Source organism: Psammomys obesus, unplaced genomic scaffold (genome assembly GCF_907164565.1).
Source record: "Psammomys obesus unplaced genomic scaffold, mPsaObe1.curated_primary_1811, whole genome shotgun sequence".
NCBI classification, from domain to species: domain Eukaryota; kingdom Metazoa; phylum Chordata; class Mammalia; order Rodentia; family Muridae; genus Psammomys; species Psammomys obesus.
This window is the reverse complement of record NW_026596079.1, coordinates 3817710-3837274: the sequence shown is the minus strand read 5'-3', so window position 1 is coordinate 3837274 and position 19565 is coordinate 3817710. Positions and strand designations below refer to the sequence as shown.

Genomic DNA, 19565 nt, shown 5'->3' with positions numbered 1-19565 from the left:
TCATAATTTACTCTCTTGTCATTCATGGAGTGTTGCACGACTTAGCACACAGCCTCTTCTCAAAGTAACAATAGCTGCTGAATGACTATTTTGTGAATGAATGAAACCAGGAATGAGTTAACACTCAGAAATGAGAACTTAAACAGAAAGCTTCCCGAGGAAGTCAGAAGCATAAAACCAAACTGCACTTACCTACAACTTGGGTCATTAATATCACAGAGCCCGTGTTGCCACGAATGATCCAAGCCTTTGCCATAGGACACGCTGAGTGATTTATAATTTCTTAAAATTGTTTTATACTGGTATCATAAGAAGACCAGGTTTATCTCTTGGATCATGAACTATATGAAAACATGTTGACTAAGACAGATGGTGGACATCCCCCATACACAATTAAGGGGGTCAGCAGTAGGCAGCACCCACACTTTCAGAAAGTGTTTGCCCTCCTCCCTGAAGCAGGAGAAATGGCATCTGCTCAGCCTCTGGCATAGGCCAAAAGTGTGCAGAGACCCCAGCACATTCCCAGTTCCCGTGGCAGGCCCCATCCAGGGGAAGACAAGGTGATCCTCATAGCATTTCAGGCTCCTCTCACAGGAAGGTCAGAAATGGCCCCAAGCCCTGGGTCTCCGGCTTCCAACTCAAAACCCAAACTGCCCTGCAAGGGGTCTCCAGGGCCTAACATACATTCATACATGTCATTAACAATCACATTAAATATGAATGTGCTGCAAGCCACTGCACAAGTGAGGCATTAGCATAGAAATGAAGATGATGGCGTATTTACACAATGAAATATTAATAGCAATCAAAATGAAAGAACTGGATTTATACTTAGCTCTAAAGTACAATGCTTATTTTAAGTTTCAAAAGGACACATATGATAGGGAAGTACTTGTAAGATTTTTTTTTTTTAAAAGATTCTCAAAATAGCATTGGTTGTGGATACACATGCACACAGTAAAGAGAGAAGGGCAGACACAAATGGTGTCTGTAGAGGAATCCCCCTGGGAGGACGAAAAGACAGGGGTGGAGGTGGTGATGTGATTGCTGCTTAGCTATTCTTTCTGTGGCTTAGTTATCCTGATATTTCCTTTTGAGATTTTTTTTTTTTCAAATATAAAGCTTAAAGTGAGCCTAAGTTTGGCTTATCACTAGCCACCCACCCCTTTGGCCTCGGAGCATCCATTAATCGCAGTGATTTGCAATGCATGTCAGGCTGCTGCTGGGGTCGAGCCCCGAGCCCAGACTCCCCTGTACTTCTATTTTTACCCGTGGCACCACACTGGTTTGCCATGTTTTCCTTTGATGTGCAGCCGGCATACTCTAATCTCAGGTGAATCTATGCTGGGTTTTAAAGGATATAGACATTTGTGGAAAACAAACTCCCACTGAGTTACCCTATCAGACCACCACATAGAAAATTACCTTCCTCTTTTTCTAGACCAAGCCCTGTCCTAAACTCTCTAGAGGAAAACCACATTGAGACGCCCCTAACTGGAGGCTGGTTCTGTGCGTTGTCTCAACCTTCCTGAGGTTACAACCCTTTAATATGGTTCTTCATGCTGTGGTGATCCCCCACCCACAAAATCATTTTTGTTGCTATGTCTTAACTGTAGTTTTGCTACTGTTATAAATTGTAAGGTAAATATCTGTGTGTCTCCCAATGGTCTCAGGTGATCCCCGAGGGGGTCGTGGCCCACAGGTTGAGAACCGCTTCTCTGGAACCTCACAGAAATGGCACTATCAGACAACGGAGAGCTCTGTTGTGCTCTCCTCTGTCTTGTTTGGGGGGGAGGGGTGCTTGGTACCATCCCTGTGTACCTCTTATACCTCTTTTGATGACCATGTTTTCGTTTTTAAGTCAATTTTGTGTGTGTGTGTGTGTGTGTGTGTGTGTGTGTGCATGCTCGTGCGTACACGTTTACATACGTAGGCACACTTGTCTGTGCAAGCATGTGTAGAGGCCAGAAGCCAGCTTGAAGTGTCGTCCCTTGTTGCTCTCTACCTTTATCTTTGAGACAGGCTCTCTCTTTGAACGTGGACCTTTCCGTCTTGGGCTAGGCGGGCTGGGGAATCCAAGGGGTCGTCCTGACTCTAGCCCTCTGCACTCCCACCAGCCCTGGCATTACAAGTGTGCACAGCGCACCTGGCTTTTCCGTGGACTCTGGGGAATCCAAACTCCGGTCCTTGGACTTGCACAGCAAACACTTTACCCTCTGAGCCATCTTTCCAGCCCCTTGACTTATTAACTTATTCACTGTTTTGCACATGTGTGCATGTGGCAAGTGTGTGCATGCTCGCCTGTGTGTAGGGGTGCGTAGGTGGGGGGGGACATGTGTCTGTGGCAGCTCAAGGTTGATGTCGAGGGCCTTCTTCAGTTGCTCTCCACCTTGCGTACTGAAGCCAAGTCTCTGGCTGAGCCTGGAGTTCATCTTATCAGCTGCTGGGCTAGGTAGCTCAGCGTGTGTGTGTGTGTGTGTGTGTGTGTGTGTGTGTGTGTGTGTGTGTAGGGGGTGGCTAATAACTACGGTTGGAACAGCAGGGCCAAGGGCAAGTGTATGTCTGGCCTTAGAAGGAGGCTGTGTCTTTGTCCCCAGCGGCTGCAGTATTTTCTTTCAGGCAAGCAGGAGAGTTCCAGGCACTCTGCATCCTCCCCAGTGCTCTCTCTGTGTCTTTTCATCTCCCTGTTTCTGATGAATGTGCAGTAGCTTCTCCCTGCGATTTCTGCATTTGCATTTCCCTGCTGACTAATAATACCAATGTCAGCTATTTGGGGGGGGGGGGGGAAAGGTTTATTCTTTAGAATAAGACAGAGATGGGGATAGATAAAGAGATCTAGAGCAAACATAGGGGGAAAGCTTAGATCTTAGACGCAGGCTTGCTGGTCTGTTGTTGATGTTAAATCTGGGACCTCACGAGACCTGTCTGCAATCTGTCTACACACTGAACTTGAAGGACTGGCCTCTTGGTGTAGGGAGAAGCCCCAAAGAGAATAAGGAGGGGCGTCTGCATATTACCAAGCTCTGCCCACCTGGATCCTGGCCTCACTCTGCCTCTGCAGGACACTTACCGCTGGCACTCACTGGCATGCAGGATGAGCTCCGAGTTGTTCCTGGCGAAGACTGTCAGCTCGTGCTCTGTGGAGTTGAAGACGTCAAGGAGCAGGTGGCACTGCCGGGTGCTGTGTGGAGAGACAGAGGGAAGTTCAGAGAGCTCCAACAGCAAAGAGAAGCAACTTTGCCCTTCTCTCCTCTCCAGGGACTTCCCACTACTTGGGGATGTGCAAAGGTGTCGTTTATGACAATGCCAATGCCTCTGGACACGTGCTCAGAACTTCGCCACACTCTTTATGAACCAAATGACCTTGGAAAGTACCTCGATTCTTCAAGCCTCAGAAGGGATGGGCAGCCAGCTCTTAAGATCATTTGTACACACGCTGTACAGTGTCACTCAAGAAAGGCTGTGTTGAAATGAGGAAGTCTTCAGCTACCCAAGACTGAGCAAATGGACTGGGTACTGGGATGTGAAGAACTGGGCCCCACTTGTTTTTGCTGACCTCTCTATAAGCTTCGTAGGCAGGAACTCCAAACTATTTCTCTTCAGAGCTGTGGCAAATAATGCTGGCTAGCTAATTCATCAGGCATTTAAAGCCTTCCCTCACTTTGCTTTCTGCACAGTAGGAGGCAAAATTCTCAATTTCCAAAGTCTTGTAGCAAGGGCTACTCCCAATGACCACACCCCAACCAATGAGCCACAGGCTTCTCAGGCCCCAAATAACAGAGCCAGGAAGGAGTCTCCCTGGTTTCACTTCCTTCCTCCTTGGAATAAGCAGGAGGTCTTGAAGCTCAGCAACAGTTAAGAGATGAGAATGAAGCCATAGGCTCTGGATGGCAGAGCTAGGGCCATAAGGAGCTGGAAAACTAGGCACCTCCTGTAGCAACAGTGTCCAATCCCCACTGCCTCCTCTCTATGAACTTTTTAGTGACATGGCTGAACTATTTTAAATGTACCAACAGCCCGTGCTTTCTTTGTGTTGTCACCACAGTTGAGTGCTTGCCTGAAACTAACACAGCCTCCCAAACACCAGGTGTCATGGTGAGCACATGACAGGAAATCAAAAAGGGACAGCCATGGCCATTGCAAGAGCAGAGTAAGAGGGAAGTTGTGCTGGCCTTGGAGAGGCAGAATGAATCCTTTGTCTTATGGGCAGGGGAGAGATACAGATACAAGGAGCTGCTCTCACGGTCATCTCTAGCTCTGCGTGGAATCAAAACCTGACGTTATGGGCAGCATCTGACTTCTCAGGTGTGTCTCCCATGCAGCACGGAGGACTCTGCTGGTTGTTTGCAAAGACAAGCCAAAGGAATAGAGAGCACTGTAGGATTTTGCCTTTGTGTCCTGACACTTGTGGGAGGAAAGTGCAGGGGGAAGGAGGCTAGGGCGAGGACTGCTGGGCTGGTGGCTGAGACTCTAGACTCCGAGCTCAAGTTTTGCCTGTACACCTGGCAGGCTATCTTGATCACACCTGTCCTTTGCTCCCTTGAGAGGAGGAATCATAGAGAGGAGATTGTGGGAACACATCGAGGGTTCACACACACACACACACACACACACACACACACACACACTGCAGCAGGCACTGTGTCAGGAAGCGATCTTTGCAAGTGTGCATGTTGGGCCTCTCAAGGGAGAGGGGCAGAGGCACAGCGTGACCATCTCTGGTACAGAGAGTGCCAGTGTGGCATCAGAGGTCTTCAGGGGATATTCTCACATTGTTGATGCTGGAGCTCGGGGCAAGCGTGTCCTCCCCAGGGGCACTGGCATTTGGAACATGCTCAGACAGCTGTCTATAAGCAGGCTCATTCCCTGTCGCCGAGGCAAAGAAGACTCCAGGGATGAAGATCTGGCCTGCCTTCGTGCTAACTTCATGAAATCTTTAATCACAGCAAAATCTTTCATCAAATACGGGAACTCATAAAACATTAATGGAGGTGGGGCACACTTTTTAAAACCTAGGACAGAAGGCTGTTTTCACTTGCAGAGCTCAGCACCCAGGAAGCTGTATAGGGGTGTGGCACAGATAACACAATGGCTGCCGTACTCTCTGTTCGAAGTCGTCGTCTTCGTGGGGCTTCTGGGCTGGTGTTTCTTTTGCTCCTGTCAACACGATGATATATTGGTGGATCTTTGTTTTCTATCTGTTCCTCATAACTTAATTCTTGTCCCAGACAGTAGTAGTGTTTTGTGCCAACCATAATATCATTTGCTCGTGTGTCTTTCCACATCACTGTGGCTGATTTTTTTTTTTTATGAGTTATTGGGACACACAATTTACTTTTCATTCTTGTTTAATTCTTGATTTTTGTTTGCTTTTCTGGATTCACCTTTCTGAAGAAAATGGAAGCCTAGAAAGTTTTTTGGTTTTTGTTGTTGTTGTTTTGTTTTGTTTTGTTTTGTTTTTTTCAGAAGAAGTGAAGTCAGAGCAAGCCTTTGAGGGCAGATAAACTTGCATAGAAAGTGGTAGGTTTGGGTCTATGACCAAGGTGGGCAAATGGTTAAGAGGAACTCCAGCTGCCAGATGGTATATGTCTGCCAATCCTCCTGTGATTCTCCTCACAGACTTACAAGTCTCCCCTGCATGTCAGCTACTATTGTAAGCACACATGTGAGAAAGGGACATGAGGTAGAAAGGCAAGTTCTCTGCTTGCTTGTAACTTGAATTGGGGAGAGAGCACAGGAAGAGGGGGTTAAAAAATTAAAACAATCTTTTCCATGGCGTTAAAAGCAACAGATCAAAAAAGGTTGCAGGGTAAAGCCTCACATTATTGGTAATATTCATTTGTACAACTACAGGGAAAAATAGTTAAGAGTGTGGATTTATAAATGCATTGCAGCCCAGAAGACATTTAGGAGTAAATGTAATAAATGTATGTTAAGACATTTATGTAAACTACTTAAATGTTGCAAAATAATTTGTAAAGAAGTCAAATGAATAAAGAGATATTTAATGCTTGAGGATAAGAAGACTGTATTTTAAAAGAAGTCACAGTTCTCCGTATCTACATGTATTCAATGCACCTTAATAAAAAAGGGGACAATATAGTCATAGTTTTAGTAAAATCTGTTTTAATTTCATATGTTAAAAAAAAGTGCCAAGAACATTCAAAACAATGATGATGAGGATGTTGGAAAGATCTAACTTGCTAGACATAAGGAAATCTTCCAGAGCATAAATGAGGGAAAACAGCCAGGAGCATGTCCACAAGCTGGGAACTGGAGCTCTAACTAAGACGCGATGCTCTCTGCAAGGAAGATTCCAGAAGAGCCCTAGGACATGTGGTTATATGCACAGGAAATTATATCCCTACCTCACACCATGAGCTGAAAAGTAGAGCAAATGGCTAAGTATGGTATGGCCATATCCTCAGAATTCAAACATTCATTCAGAGACTCCCTTCTACAGGGAGGACAGGAACTGATTCAACTGACAAAGCTCAGGAAACTCAGAATGTTACAAGACTCCCAAGGCCTTTCCTTACAGTTGTAAGTCAGTAAACAATTCCTGAGAGGTGAGACTCTCCTATTAGCAAGGTATGTAGGAAGCAAGAGGGATGCAGCTTCCATGAGCTGCTCCCCCCACCCCCACCCCCGCTAGGGTAGGATTTAGGGTGATTCTGCTGTTCTAGGGTCATCAGTATTCTCCTAAATAACCCCATTCAATAAACTAGCCTTGTGGGGTGGGGGGTGGTTCTTTGTTCTGTCAGTGATGTTCTGCCTGTGGTCAACAGATGTTTGCAACCGCACAGAAAGTCATGCGATACTACCTAAAATGTATTTTTAAATCAAAAAGTTTAACGCAAATAAGCAGCTTGAAAAAGTGAAATATTTCACAAAGGATTTATGACAAGTGAAAAGTATAAAAGAAAGACAGCACATTTGGAAGTGTTAAAGTTATAAACTTTGGTATAAATGGAAACCTTTAAAAAGCTAAGACAAGCTACTGGTGAAAAGGTATTTGCAATATATTATACTGACAAGGAATTAGAATTCTGATTTCATGGAGAATTCACATAAATCAATAAGAAATGACTCAGTACGAAATCAAGCAGAGGGTGGGAAGGGAGAGTCAAAACTGGAGGAAATCCAATGGGCAGTAAACAGACACTCAATCAAGCTAGCAGCCAGAGGAAGAAATCAAACTATAAGACACTATTTCCCACTCAACTTAATGGAAACACTTAAAAGTATTCCAGGACCAAGTTTTGGCCAAGATGTATATCAGCAAAAAGTAAGGTGTAAATAAATTGATACAACCTCAGAAGAAGAAGAAAAGAGAAGAAAAAGAAGAGGAGGAGGAGGAGAAGGAGGAGGAGGAGGAGGAGAAGTTGTTCAAGGGGTAAAGGGGGTGGTTGCCTCTTCAAGCTGTGAATAAACATACTCAGACCTAATAATTCCACGTCAACATGTATTAACTAAGAGGGCTCCCACAAAGACTTGCTCAAAAATGTTCACTGCAATATGGTTGACAAAAGCTCCTTTTAACTAGGCACAAACCAAAAGGAAAGAAGATGGAACAGTGTGGCTGGGGATTAAAAACTGTACAGAAGTGGAAATGAGCTTGCCAAACAGCCTACCTTGTCCAGATTTGGTTTAAATGAGAATGGCCCCAGTAGGCTCAGATGTTCAAATACTTGGTCCCAGTTTGAAGAGCTATTTGGGAAGGATTAGGAGACGTGGCCTTGGTGGAGGAGATATGTCATTGGTGGTGGTCTTTGAGGTTCCAAAAGCCCACAACCATTTCCAGTTGGAGCTCTCAGCTTTGTGCTTGTGGATCAAGATGGAAGCTCTCAGCCACTGCTCCAGTGCCATGCTGCCTGCTGCCATGATCCCTACCACGGTGGTCATGGACTCTAAGCCTCTGGAACTGTAAGTCCCAAATAAACGCCTGCAGAAGTTGCCTTGGTCACACTGTTTCATGTCGGTGATAGAAAATTAACTAAGACACATGGATATATCCCGTGCTAACGATGCCACAAAAGGAAGTTGCAGAAAGTAACACATAACTATACACGTATGTCAACTTTTAAAGATTTTTTTTTTCAAAAATACTTCATACTGTTAAAAAAAAACCATTAATTTAGTTTTTACTAGTGGTGAGGAAGAATATAGAGTTTTTACAGTGTAGCTTTCTACCTTTAAATTTAAATTTAATAAAAATACAATTTAGCAAAATGTTAAAATTGGAGTTCTATTCCCCTCACCCAACTTTGTTTCCATTAAAATGTTTTTAGAAAGGTATTTGAAAGTCATTTAGCATGCTGTCTAAGCATAGGAGTCCCTCTGGAAGGCAGAGCCTAAAGGGAGAGCTTGTAGGGAGCTAGGACTCAGGGAAGAGAGGCCAGGAGACATGGACAAAGTGTGGACAAAGTGAAGCGAAGAGGCAAGGCCACACCAAGGTTTTGTTGGGCGGCTAGGGCTACATTTTCTGGGTCCTTCTGGGACCCTGCAGAGATGTTCCTTCATAAATGAGCACCTGAGTCACAAACAGACACGATGATTCATTCTCCCACCAAATCTTGGCCTTGCTGGACAAGCGTTCCCCTGGAGGATCAGGTCTCCTACTCCACAGAGTTAAACCAGTATACAGTCTGTACCTGGGGTCATCCAATCCTGCAGCCTTGGGAAGGCATTTAGAATGTTCCAGAAAGCAAGAGATGCTGAGCACTGCTGAGGCAAGGTGCTCTCTGGTCACACCTGCATAAATCTGGTTGCTATGGCAACAGCTAGTGTAAAAACTAGGCTATGAAATGCAGCAGGGTATGAGACTCCTATAATACAAATAGTTTTCAGAAATTAAGTGCATCTTGCAGAAACATCAACAGGGAGTTTTAAAAAATCACTTCACATTTAATGGGAAAGGAGGGTCTCCCTGAAAAAAGCCGATATTTGATTTGGGATTCTGACGACAAGAAAGCGATCCTGTGAAGGTCTTGGAGGAGAGCCTCCCAAAGAGAATGTGCAATTAATGCAAAAATCCTGAGGCTCAGTGTGATCACAGAACAGAACAAGAGGAGACGAGATTGGCAGGAGATTAATGACAGAGGAAAGGTCATAAGAAAATATTGATTTTATTCTAAGCGTGACAGGAAGCTATTTTGAGAGTTTGAGGCAGATGAGTGGTGTGGATTGTTTTATGCGGGGTGGGGTGGCGGTGGCGATGAGTTCCGATGTTGAAAAAGGTTGAAATAAGCACAAGCTACTTCGACTCTCACACCGTCTGTAACTGAATCCAACCCTAAGTCACAGATAGAGCGGATGGAGTCAAAGACTCGAGAAGTTCTAAACCTGAGGAGACAAATCAAAGTTCTGACCTGGGAGTGAGGTGTATTTCCCCTCACTGCCCTGACTTACCCCAAAAGGCAGCTTGGAGCTCGGAGGGCTGCAGTGAGTGTTTTCAGAAATGTGCTGGGATCTCACAGGAACAGCAGAAAGAAGCTAGCCTGACCAGGGAAAAAGAGGACTGTAGCTTTCCTTCCTTTTGCAGTTCAACCGTGTGAGTAGTGCCTGCACAGGCATCGCTGTCACAGCACTAGGCTGCACAGGTGCACACCACTCTCTGATCCAGGAGCCTCGGTCCCACAAGCCACAGTGATGGCAGCCACCAGATCTAGCCTCCTTTCTGCTCTTCTGGCCAACTGGCCAGATACAGATGGGAAAATCACACCCAATTTTGATTTTCTTTTCTTTCTTTCTTTCTTTCTTTCTTTCTTTCTTTCTTTCTTTCTTTCTTTCTCTCTCTCTCTCTCTCTCTCTCTCTCTCTCTCTTTCTTTCTTTCTTTCTTTCTTTCTTTCTTTCTTTCTTTTGGGACAGGTTTCTCTGTGTAGCCTTGGCTGTCCTAGACTAACTTTGTAGACCAGGCTGGCCTCAAACTTACAGTGATTTGCTTGCCTTTTCCTCCCAGAGTGGGATTACAGGTGTGCACCACCTTGCCTGGCCACACCTACCTTTTAGTAGGAGAGAGATTTGGAATGGGACAAAGATTATGAGCCCCCATCTGAGCCCCCATCTGGCAGGTATGTGTGACCCTCAGGCTTCACCAGAACACAGTGCATGGAATCGGTCCAAGTGACCACAGTTAAAGTCCTCAGTTCTTTATGGTGGCATAAGCAGAGGAAGAGCCAGAGAGTGCTACAAATGCTTTGAAAATGGACAGGGGGCCGTTGGGACAATTCGGAAACCCAAACAATACTGTGGACTACCCACGAAAACAGAACCATCAAGATTTAACATTTCCTGAGGCCCCAGACAAGACCCCAGCATCTCACAGCATCAGATGCAAATACTCAGAGGATCTTGGAAAATAATTTACCACCAGAAAAAAATAAACTGCATGTGAAAGGGTAAAATAGCAGGGAACCTCAACAGGACTATCTTATGGGAGGGTGTGTCCGAGAAGCAAGCACAAGAGAACATCCCAGCAAAGAGAGTGGGAGGCATGGGATGAGCCAGGAGAAGCATCAGGGCCAGAAAGTGAGCTGGAAAATCCACCCAGTGGTAACCATGAAGACAAGGAAAGGGAGAATAAAATAAATCATGTGGAACCGAGAGACCTTCAGAAGGCATGCCAGTCTCCACACCAGAGTCCTTGCATGGTCTGCTCACGGTGACCAAGGCCTGACCTCCATCTACAAGGGGGGAAAATTCCCAAATATTCCAGTAGAGCAGGTATCATGGAACGAATGTTTGAAGAGCACAAAGGGAAGGAGACATCTAAAACTAAAGATAAATGGTCATCCAACAGACACAAAAGAGAAAAAAGTTATTGGAAAATATAATCCCAAGCAGGAGAAGGAGGCTCCACCTAATAAGAAACGTGTCATACGAAACTCAGTAAGAAGTAAGACCTACACACAGCCTTTGAGGAAATGACGGCAGAAAACATCCCAGCCTTCACTACGATGTTTAAATTGATCCTGGAAGCCCAACACATCCAGCACAGTACAAATGCAAAAAATCCTTTACCTAGAGGCAGCATAAGCCACAGGGAGAAAAGGCAAAAGGTAGAAAGCTGACACGGCAAACACACAAGAGACAAAAGAAACTGGTGTGAAAAATCTGAAGCTCTGTTATCAGACACTGTGAAGGGCAGAGGAAGTAGGACATTTTACATGTGATTGAGGAGTGGAGGGACTATAACCAGAAGTATACATCCAGGAGGGAAAAAAAAGTCCTTCAGGAGTCAAGAGGCGGGGAAGGCCGGGACTCTAACAGAGGCCTTCCAGAAAGACCTTCAGCAGAAAGGGCAAGTACGTTACCAGGGAACTTGGCATGGGAAGAAGGAAAAAAGAGCAACAAAAATGTCAAATGCCCAATGAAAGAGAACTTATTAAGATCTATGACAGTTAAAGGCAGAAGCATAGCAGAGTTCACTTTGGAGCAGGGACAGTTGGTGGTGATAAAGAACACTGCTTGATGAAGAAAGCCTAAATCTACCAAGAATGCGCAATCAGTCTTAATGTCTGGGCACTTGGCTCCATGAGGAATCTGGGGAGAAGATAGATGGGCAGAAGCATAATGAGAACTAAGGACTCAACCGGATCTTCTTGGAAATGTATAGAATGAGTAGACGCAAAATCAACAGGATGTAGGAGACACCGACAACCACACATAATGAAACCCCACCTCACACGTGCAGAACACACACATTACTGCACAGTAAAGGCACACAAAGTATGTTTACAACTGAAGAAGGATTAATCCAGAGGTGGGCAGCAGAATGAGCAATGGGACATTACAAATGCGAGGAAATGGGCCAACACTCCAAACAGCACTAACGAGAAATAGGGGTTATTTGCAGCCAATAAAACCCCAAGTCACTGTGATGTGGCTGTTGCAGGAGAGACGGGCAGCACTCAATTGTATTAGGAGGGAGGGAGGTATCGGGCAATCAGCTCTCATCTCAGGATATTAGAAAGAAACTCATAGGAAGCAGAGGGAGGGAATGAAGAAGAAGAAAAACCCAGAAAGGTGGAAAAAACTGATGAAAAACAACCTGATTCTTCAAAAATAAAGGTCAGTATAATTTTATGACAAAACTTTAAATGAAAAAAGAGAGAGAGAGTGAGAAATGACACAATCGAATAGGACCAAAGCCCCTGGAAGGGTGGCATAAGGCCATCACAGAATCCCAATTGCACCAGTGTGACAACTCAGGATGACACAGGGCATGAACTGCCAAAATCAACCCAAGGAAAGGTAAGTGATCTGAAAAGTCCCCAACCTGTTAAATCAATCAAAATCTGTTATCTCTTTATATCCTCTGACAAAGAAATCTCCAGGTCAGGATTCTATCCTGACAAATTCTAGCAACTAGCTTTGTTTTGCTTTGTTTTGAACTAAGAATAACACTGTGAGATTTTTCTCCAGAAAACAAAAGTGGAAGAAACGCTTCCAAACACAATTTAGTGTACTAGACAAAGTACATGAAGAGAGAAGGGAAATATGAACTCCTCTTATGAAGCCGCTTTTTCACAAGTCCCAAGTTTAGTTCTCAGCAAACCCATGAGGTGGTTCCCAATGACCCGTAACAATAGCCTCCTTGGGTACTGATGGGTACATACCTCCACACAGACACATACACATAAGTAAAAAGAAAATCCTTTTTCAAAATACAAATACAGTTTGCATCAAAAATATGACGAATTATGATGCTGGAGAGACAACTCGGTGGTTAGGAGGACTCAAGCTGCTCTTCCAGTGGTCCTGGGTTCAGCTTCCAGCACCCAGACGGCCACTCACACTACTCTCTAAGTCCAGGGCATCCAACAGCCTCTTCTCAGTTCCATGGGCACCAGGCATGCACGTGGTATACATACATAAATGCAGCCACATGCTCATACATATATAAATCTTTTTAAAACACATGAGAAATTGGGTCTCCCTTAAAATATTTAACACACAAAAGTTCCTGGCAATAAAACAAAATTAATAAATAATTTTAAATATGGGGCTGGAGAGACGGATTTGTGCTCAAGAAAACATTCTGCTCCTCTCAAGGACCTAAGTTCAACTTCTACAACCTACATGGAGCAACCCACAACCACCTATAACTCCAACTCCAGGCGCCCTCTCTGAACTCCCCAAACACACTCGTGTGCATGCGCTCACATGTGTGTGCGCGCGCCCACGCGCACATGCACTTAAAAATAAATCTCTTTAAAAAATTAAACACGATTAAATTATGCATAAGTGAGCACATGGCAGAGAGGCAAAAGCTCAATAAACATAAAGAATATTAAGCTTTACCTCCCAGTTAATGGTGCTGAGGCTGTAAAACCACTGAGTTGTATAGCCTTCAAAGTGTTCATTCTTTCATAAGAAAGAATATTTTTTAATGAGGTGGGGAAGTTGTATTCTTACACTCTCAGAGACGAATTGCAGAAGAAAATTCTGTAGTACACTTTTTTTCCCCCCAAGACAGAGTTTCTCTGTGTAGTCTTGGCTGTCCTGGACTCACTTTGCAGACCAGGCTGGCCTCTCAGCGCAATCCGCCTGCCTCTGCCTCCCGGAGTGCTGGGATTACAGGTGTGCGCCACTGCACCCAGCTGTCCATGAAAAGTCCACGTTCTTCGAAGCTCTGTTTCGAACACACTCCCTACAAGTGTATGCACAGGGATGCTCAATACAGCCGGGCAGCGGGGAAAGCCAAGTAGTGCCGAGCAGAGAGGAGACTGGGAGAGCATGGAGCTTCGACAGAGGCCCAAGTGTCCGATATGGAAAGGCAATCAATGTGGATCACAGATAATTAACTGGCAGACAAGCAAAGTCTTCCTTTACTTTTACAACAGTGACGAGCACTGTGCACGGTGTCAGAGGACCGATTATAGAGAAGCAAACGTCTGTATCTCTGTGGGAGACACAGCAACAGGCACGGACTTTGCTTATCACACCTCCCATAGGCATGGATTTATGTGACAAGCCTAAAGGGCTTCAGAAGGGGAGGAACCTCTCCCTTTACAAATAACATTCCCGTTATTTTCAGCTAAGGCCAACGCAGGCTCAGAGTGATTCAGCGGCCCTTCCAAGGCAGGAACTACGTCAAGGTCTAGGATTCCACCCTCTTCCGCCTCCACGGAGTCAAGATTTCTACATGCAGTCTTCTGCTCTGTCAGTGGTTCTCAACCTTCCTAATACCGCGACCCTTTAAACACAGTTCCTCATGCTGTGGTGAGCCCCAACCATAAAATTATTTCATTGCTACTTCATAACTGTAACTTTGCTGCTGATATGAATCGTAATGAAATATCTGATATGAAGGATATCTGATATGCTACCCCTGTGAGGGGGTCATTTGACCCCCCCCACCCCCAAGGGGGCCACGACGACCCACAGGTTGAGAACCACTGTACTATGTCCTCATCGTAATACGGTGCCCTGGGGATCTATTCAAGCAGAGAAAACAAAGAAAAGGAACGGCCTGGGATACACGGTCAGAGACTAAGACAGTGCCAACTCCCATGACCATACCCGTGCCACCTGCTAGGCTCTGCCTTAAATACTTGACATTCAGCTTTCTGTCTTAACCCCTACAGCAGCCATATCAGGAGCCAGGGTTTATAAAGATTTCGCAGCTCACGCCTATGGCAGAGCTGAGAGTGAATGTGCCTCAAACTCCCGCCTTTTTCCTCTTTTGCTGTGCATGTGTGTGTGATGGGTACATGCAATGTGTAGATGCTTGACATGTGTTTGCACCTGTGTGCATGTGACATACATGTGTGTAGGGGCCTGTGGAGGCCAAAGGTCGAGGTCAGGAATCTTCTTTGATAATTTTCTACCTCCTTTTCTTTGGGGTCTCTCATTCAAACCCAGGATTTGCTGATAAGGTGAGTGTAGTCGAGTCTTACTCGCCAGCTGGCCTCTGGGATCCCCTGTCTCCGCCTGCAGACTCTGGTCCTGATGCTTGTGGAGCAAGTGCTTTCACTCTCTGCCTTATCTCTCCACCCTGTCCAAATGCCACCGTTGATGGCCCTGGCCTCCAATGGCTTCTGCAGACTCCTCATGATGCCTGGTGAATGGGTCATCATGTAGCCACAGGCTAGATATGTCTCCTCCCTGCACCTTAGAAGAGTGTGCTTTTATATTGACTGTGTGTGTGTGTGTGTGTGTGTGTGTGTGTGTGTGTGTGTGTGTAGGGGGTGCCATGGCACATATGTGGAGATTAGGGAAAAATTTGTAATAGTTACTTCTCTCCTCCATGTGGGTCTAGGTGTTGGATTCACACTGTCGGGCTTGGGTGCCAGTACCCTTACCTACTGAGCCATCTCACCAGCTCAGAACAGAATACTTTGTAACTCAAGCACAGGAGCAATAACCATCTCTTCTGTATCTTGCCTTTCAGTGTGGCCTCAGGACCCTGGGCTCTGGCTCTGGCCTCCCTGCCTCACGGCTTCCTCCAAATTCACAGAAGCAGCAATGGCTGTTCCCACTGTTCCCACAGACAGCTTCTTGGCACCGACTTTCCCCGTCAGTGCACATTGGGCTGCTCCTCCTCTCTCTGTCACTCACTGGCCACGTCACCTCAGCATTACTTATCAACAATTCACCTGAGAACTGGTGCCTGTTTCATGGCAGGCACTGTGCTGGGTATAGCCAACACACCAGCTGGTCAGGGTACTTGGCTTCGGAGTCAATTCTAAGGTGGGAAGAAGACAGGCCAGCAGCTAAGTGAGGTAGGTAACATTCTATGGAAGTTCCCAGGGCCAGCTGGCCCTCCTTTTTTCCCAAATAATGTGGCATGCAAGAAAAAAAAAAAAAAAAAAAAAAAAACAAGGACCACCAGCATTCATTTATCCATCTTGTACCAGATACCATTTTAGAATCTTCTCAGGTGATTTTTAATCATATGATTTCATGACCATGCAAGATCAATGCTATCCATCATCTTTTCAAGATGAAAGAAATATGGAGCTTAAAGAAGGGTGACAGCTTTGCTCATGACCCCAGAGTCGATAAGCTACTAGGTTCAAATTTTGAAATGAAATACAGATAGGTTTACTTCCAAATCCTATTGCTAAAAATTCTAAAGACTTACCAAATTTAAAATGAATCTCACAAATGCAGCAACTTGGAAAAGCTCTGGCCTGATAAAAGTGTCTCTGCAAATGGCCTTAGTGCCGTATCTGTGGGCATGGTGTCCCTAAGGAGCTGAGATGCCCCTCCCCAACAGGGACCTTTTAAATGACAGAGGGCAAGTGTGGTGGCCTCTCCAGAAGGATGGCTTCCACTCACACGCAATACCTATTACACTCTGCACCCTGCTCTGAGGCGTGCTTTTTCTACATAGCTCCAAACAGGGATGTCTAAGATTGGATCATTTACTGTAGCCATCTAGAAAGAAATTGCTCCTTGGGAGAGAGGGAAGCACAGCTGTTAGACAGGGACAGTGTGGCCTAATCCATTTCAGTCTAGACCCTAAGAACATTACCAGGCAGCTCGGTGTAAAATGCGAATCACAGAGGCAATTGATCTTCCAAATGCAAGTCAGCGGAGACCTATGTATACCGCAGAGAAGGTGGGGTAAGGAAGAAAGGGAAAGAGGGAAAGAAGGAAAGAGGGAGCGAGGGAGGAAGGGAGGGAGGGAAAAAGAGAGAGAATAGCCCATCTCTTATCTTTACTGTTCTACTGCACTTGGGAAAATGGTCCACTCTTCAATAATTTGATTCTCTTCTCTCCTTGGCAAGACGGACATTGCAGAGATGTTCTCTCGGTAAGGGACAGACAGAGAGACCCCTGAAACTGCAGCCTCTCATGAAGGCATGTGCACACCAGAAGGATTCAGAGCCCGGTCTCTGTACACCTGGCTCACACAAAGCCACAGGACGGTGCTGAGAGACCCCATGTACCACGTGCGGATACTCGGAACCCATGTGGAGGCCCCACACACTCCAGGAGGTGATGCCCATCTCCAAGGGCCTTTTGGAAATGAGAACAGGGCTCTGAACATAATATACCCAGAATAGAGAATATTTACAGCACTGCCACATCAAAGACTAGGAGCAAGGTGGGCCGCAGAGGTGACCTGGATGGTAAGGGCGCTGGCTGCTCCAGTGGAACATTAGCCTGGATGTCCGGATTTCCTGGAACCCATGTTTAAAAAAAATAAAAAGAGCCGGGCACGGCAACCCTTACCTGTAGCCTCAGTGCTGAGGAGCAGGGACAGATATAGGGGATCACTTGGGCTTGCTGGCTGCCAGCCTAGCTTCAAGTTTAGTAAGAGACCCCATCTCAGGGGAGCAAGGTAAATGATGATAGGGTAGGTACTGGCATCCTCTTCTGACCACCTCATATATACATGGGCACTTGTATCTGCATAGTGCAAGCACATACAACACACACACACACACACACATACACACACACACACACCAAGAAAAACTTCAGAAATAACAGGGACAGAAATCTTGGCAATTCTGGGAGCAGATGGCCCCCACACATTTGCACCTGGCCTCCACAGTGCAACTAGCCCCGTACCAGGGTGATGTTTTGACATACTTGGCTTCTGCTTGGACTGAAATCAGTCTAAACCCTCCATGAAAGCTGTGACAAGCAGGAGGTCTCGTAGCCGTACAGTCGGCAGTCTGCTCAGAAGTAAGGGAAGCTAGATTCCAACTCTTGCCAGCAAGCTACGAGCGCTGGGGGGGAAACCTACAACGCCCACCCCTGGCCTCATCTGTAGTCCAAGTGTGTTGAGGAGGGCCTGACTTTAAAAGTGAGATGTGTAGAACTCTAGCACAGCGGGATTCTGACAGGACAATCTTCACCTGTGAGCAAAAAGCAAGCAATGAATTCATAATGCACCGCAGCATGCTACTTCAATAAACTGCTAATGCTGAGTGTCCAAAATGCATGTTGATTCTGCTGTGGTGGCTAAGGAAAATACAACTTTGCCTGGCTCTGATTCTGCCAGTCTTATCACTCAGGGGGAGTCGTCAATGCCTTGTACTTCCTGGGCTTCCTCCCATGTTGCAGTTGAATACTGCAACACGCCATTCTCCCGTGTTATTTTTCCAGATCTCACCGATAAAAATTAAGTACCCTCTTTGGTTACACACACAGGCTTATATCTGAGCATTCATTTTCTTTTTAATCAAAGTGTAACTTACATGGGATGAGAGACAAAGATGTGCAAGACAGACTGAGGAGTTCTTACACTATCTGAACTTTGGGACAGCACCCGGCTAGACACCCAATACTTTACTGAGGCAGGAAGGCACTAGTCCTCTGAGGTAACCAATGGGAACTGAGGCCCTCGCCAGGGAGAGGGAATGTCAGAGGCAAAGCCTAGAAAAGCCACGGTAGGGAGAGACCCTGTTTCGTTCCCAGCCCATCTCCTCCCACCTACCCACCCCTGTCAGCCACTGTTCCAAGCTCTCAGACCACAGACAGGGTTTGCCATCTGGACCCCTGTGTACAGAAACCTTTGACTGGCATCGTGTTCCAGAAGCTTGTTTTTTTTTTTCTGAGCAGTGGCCCCCTGTGGGATTGGACTGAAGATGGTTCACCCATTCTCCTGCCAAAAGGTACTTTCTACAGTGGAGTTATCGAAAGTAAAGCTGTTACATAAATTCTTGCATGAGTCTTTTCATATATAGATAGATGTTATAGTTCTCTAAAATAAGCACAAGTAAAACTAGTGCTCACTGGGGATGTGTTTAAAGGCTCCGAGAGTTGCTGCTGGTGAGTTCGAATGCCCACAAATTCCAGTTCAATCCCAACCTCACCAACCTTCAATGCTGTCAGCATTTACTCCTGTTAGCCGTTCCGGGGAGTATGCATCGGTACCTAATTATGGGTTTATTTTGCATTCTTTTAACAATCAGTGATGCACAACATTTTTCAGGTGACTTTGGTCATTTAAAAAATACCTGTTAGAATGCTGTAGTGTATTTTATGGTGTGCCTTGCCTTTTTGTGAGTGTAAGGCTTTTGGGATGTGTGGGTGGGTGTGCGTGTGTGACATTTGTTTATACATTCTATTTAGAAAACGCCCTCAGCACACCCCAGCACACATGTGGTGATCAGAGGTCAGCCTTCAGGAGGAATGTCCTGTCTTGGCCTTGTTGAGGCGGTCTCTGTGTTTCTGCTGCTGCTCCGTGTACCCCAGGCTGCCTCCTGCACAAGCTTCCGGCTGACTCACCTGCCTCCATCTCAACATGGGAATGCTACGATCACACATGTGATTTGAAGCATCCAGCATTTTACCTGGATTCCAAGGATCAAATTTAGTCACCTGGCCTCCATAGCAAAAGCTTTTCCCCATCTGGCCAGCCCAAGCATAAGGTCTCAGTTTTCAGGAAATTATCTAGCAACATTTTATTTCACAGTGAGCAACTTCTGAGCCCATCTAAGAAACCTCTGGCCCCAAGTCAGGCAGCTCCTCTGCTGTCTTCTTTGAGGTTGGAGTCAGCAGGAACTCCTCCCTGCCTGCTCTCTAAATGAGCTTCCTTAAGGGCATAGTGCTTGCTTTCTTAAAAGCTTGAGCTACTTCCTGCAGAAGCCACCTGGGC

The 19565-nt window shown here is 45.7% G+C and overlaps 1 protein-coding gene across 2 annotated transcripts in view; it reads right to left on the bottom strand.

The window, feature by feature from the left end:
* Trappc9 (trafficking protein particle complex subunit 9) overlaps positions 1–19565 on the bottom strand; it is a 448636-nt gene that overhangs the window by 142904 nt on the left and 286167 nt on the right. For both annotated transcript variants that reach the window (XM_055626329.1, XM_055626330.1), the window contains one exon: positions 3071–3181. In XM_055626329.1, the coding sequence (XP_055482304.1) occupies positions 3071–3181 (111 nt within the window). The remainder of the gene's footprint in view (positions 1–3070; positions 3182–19565) is intronic.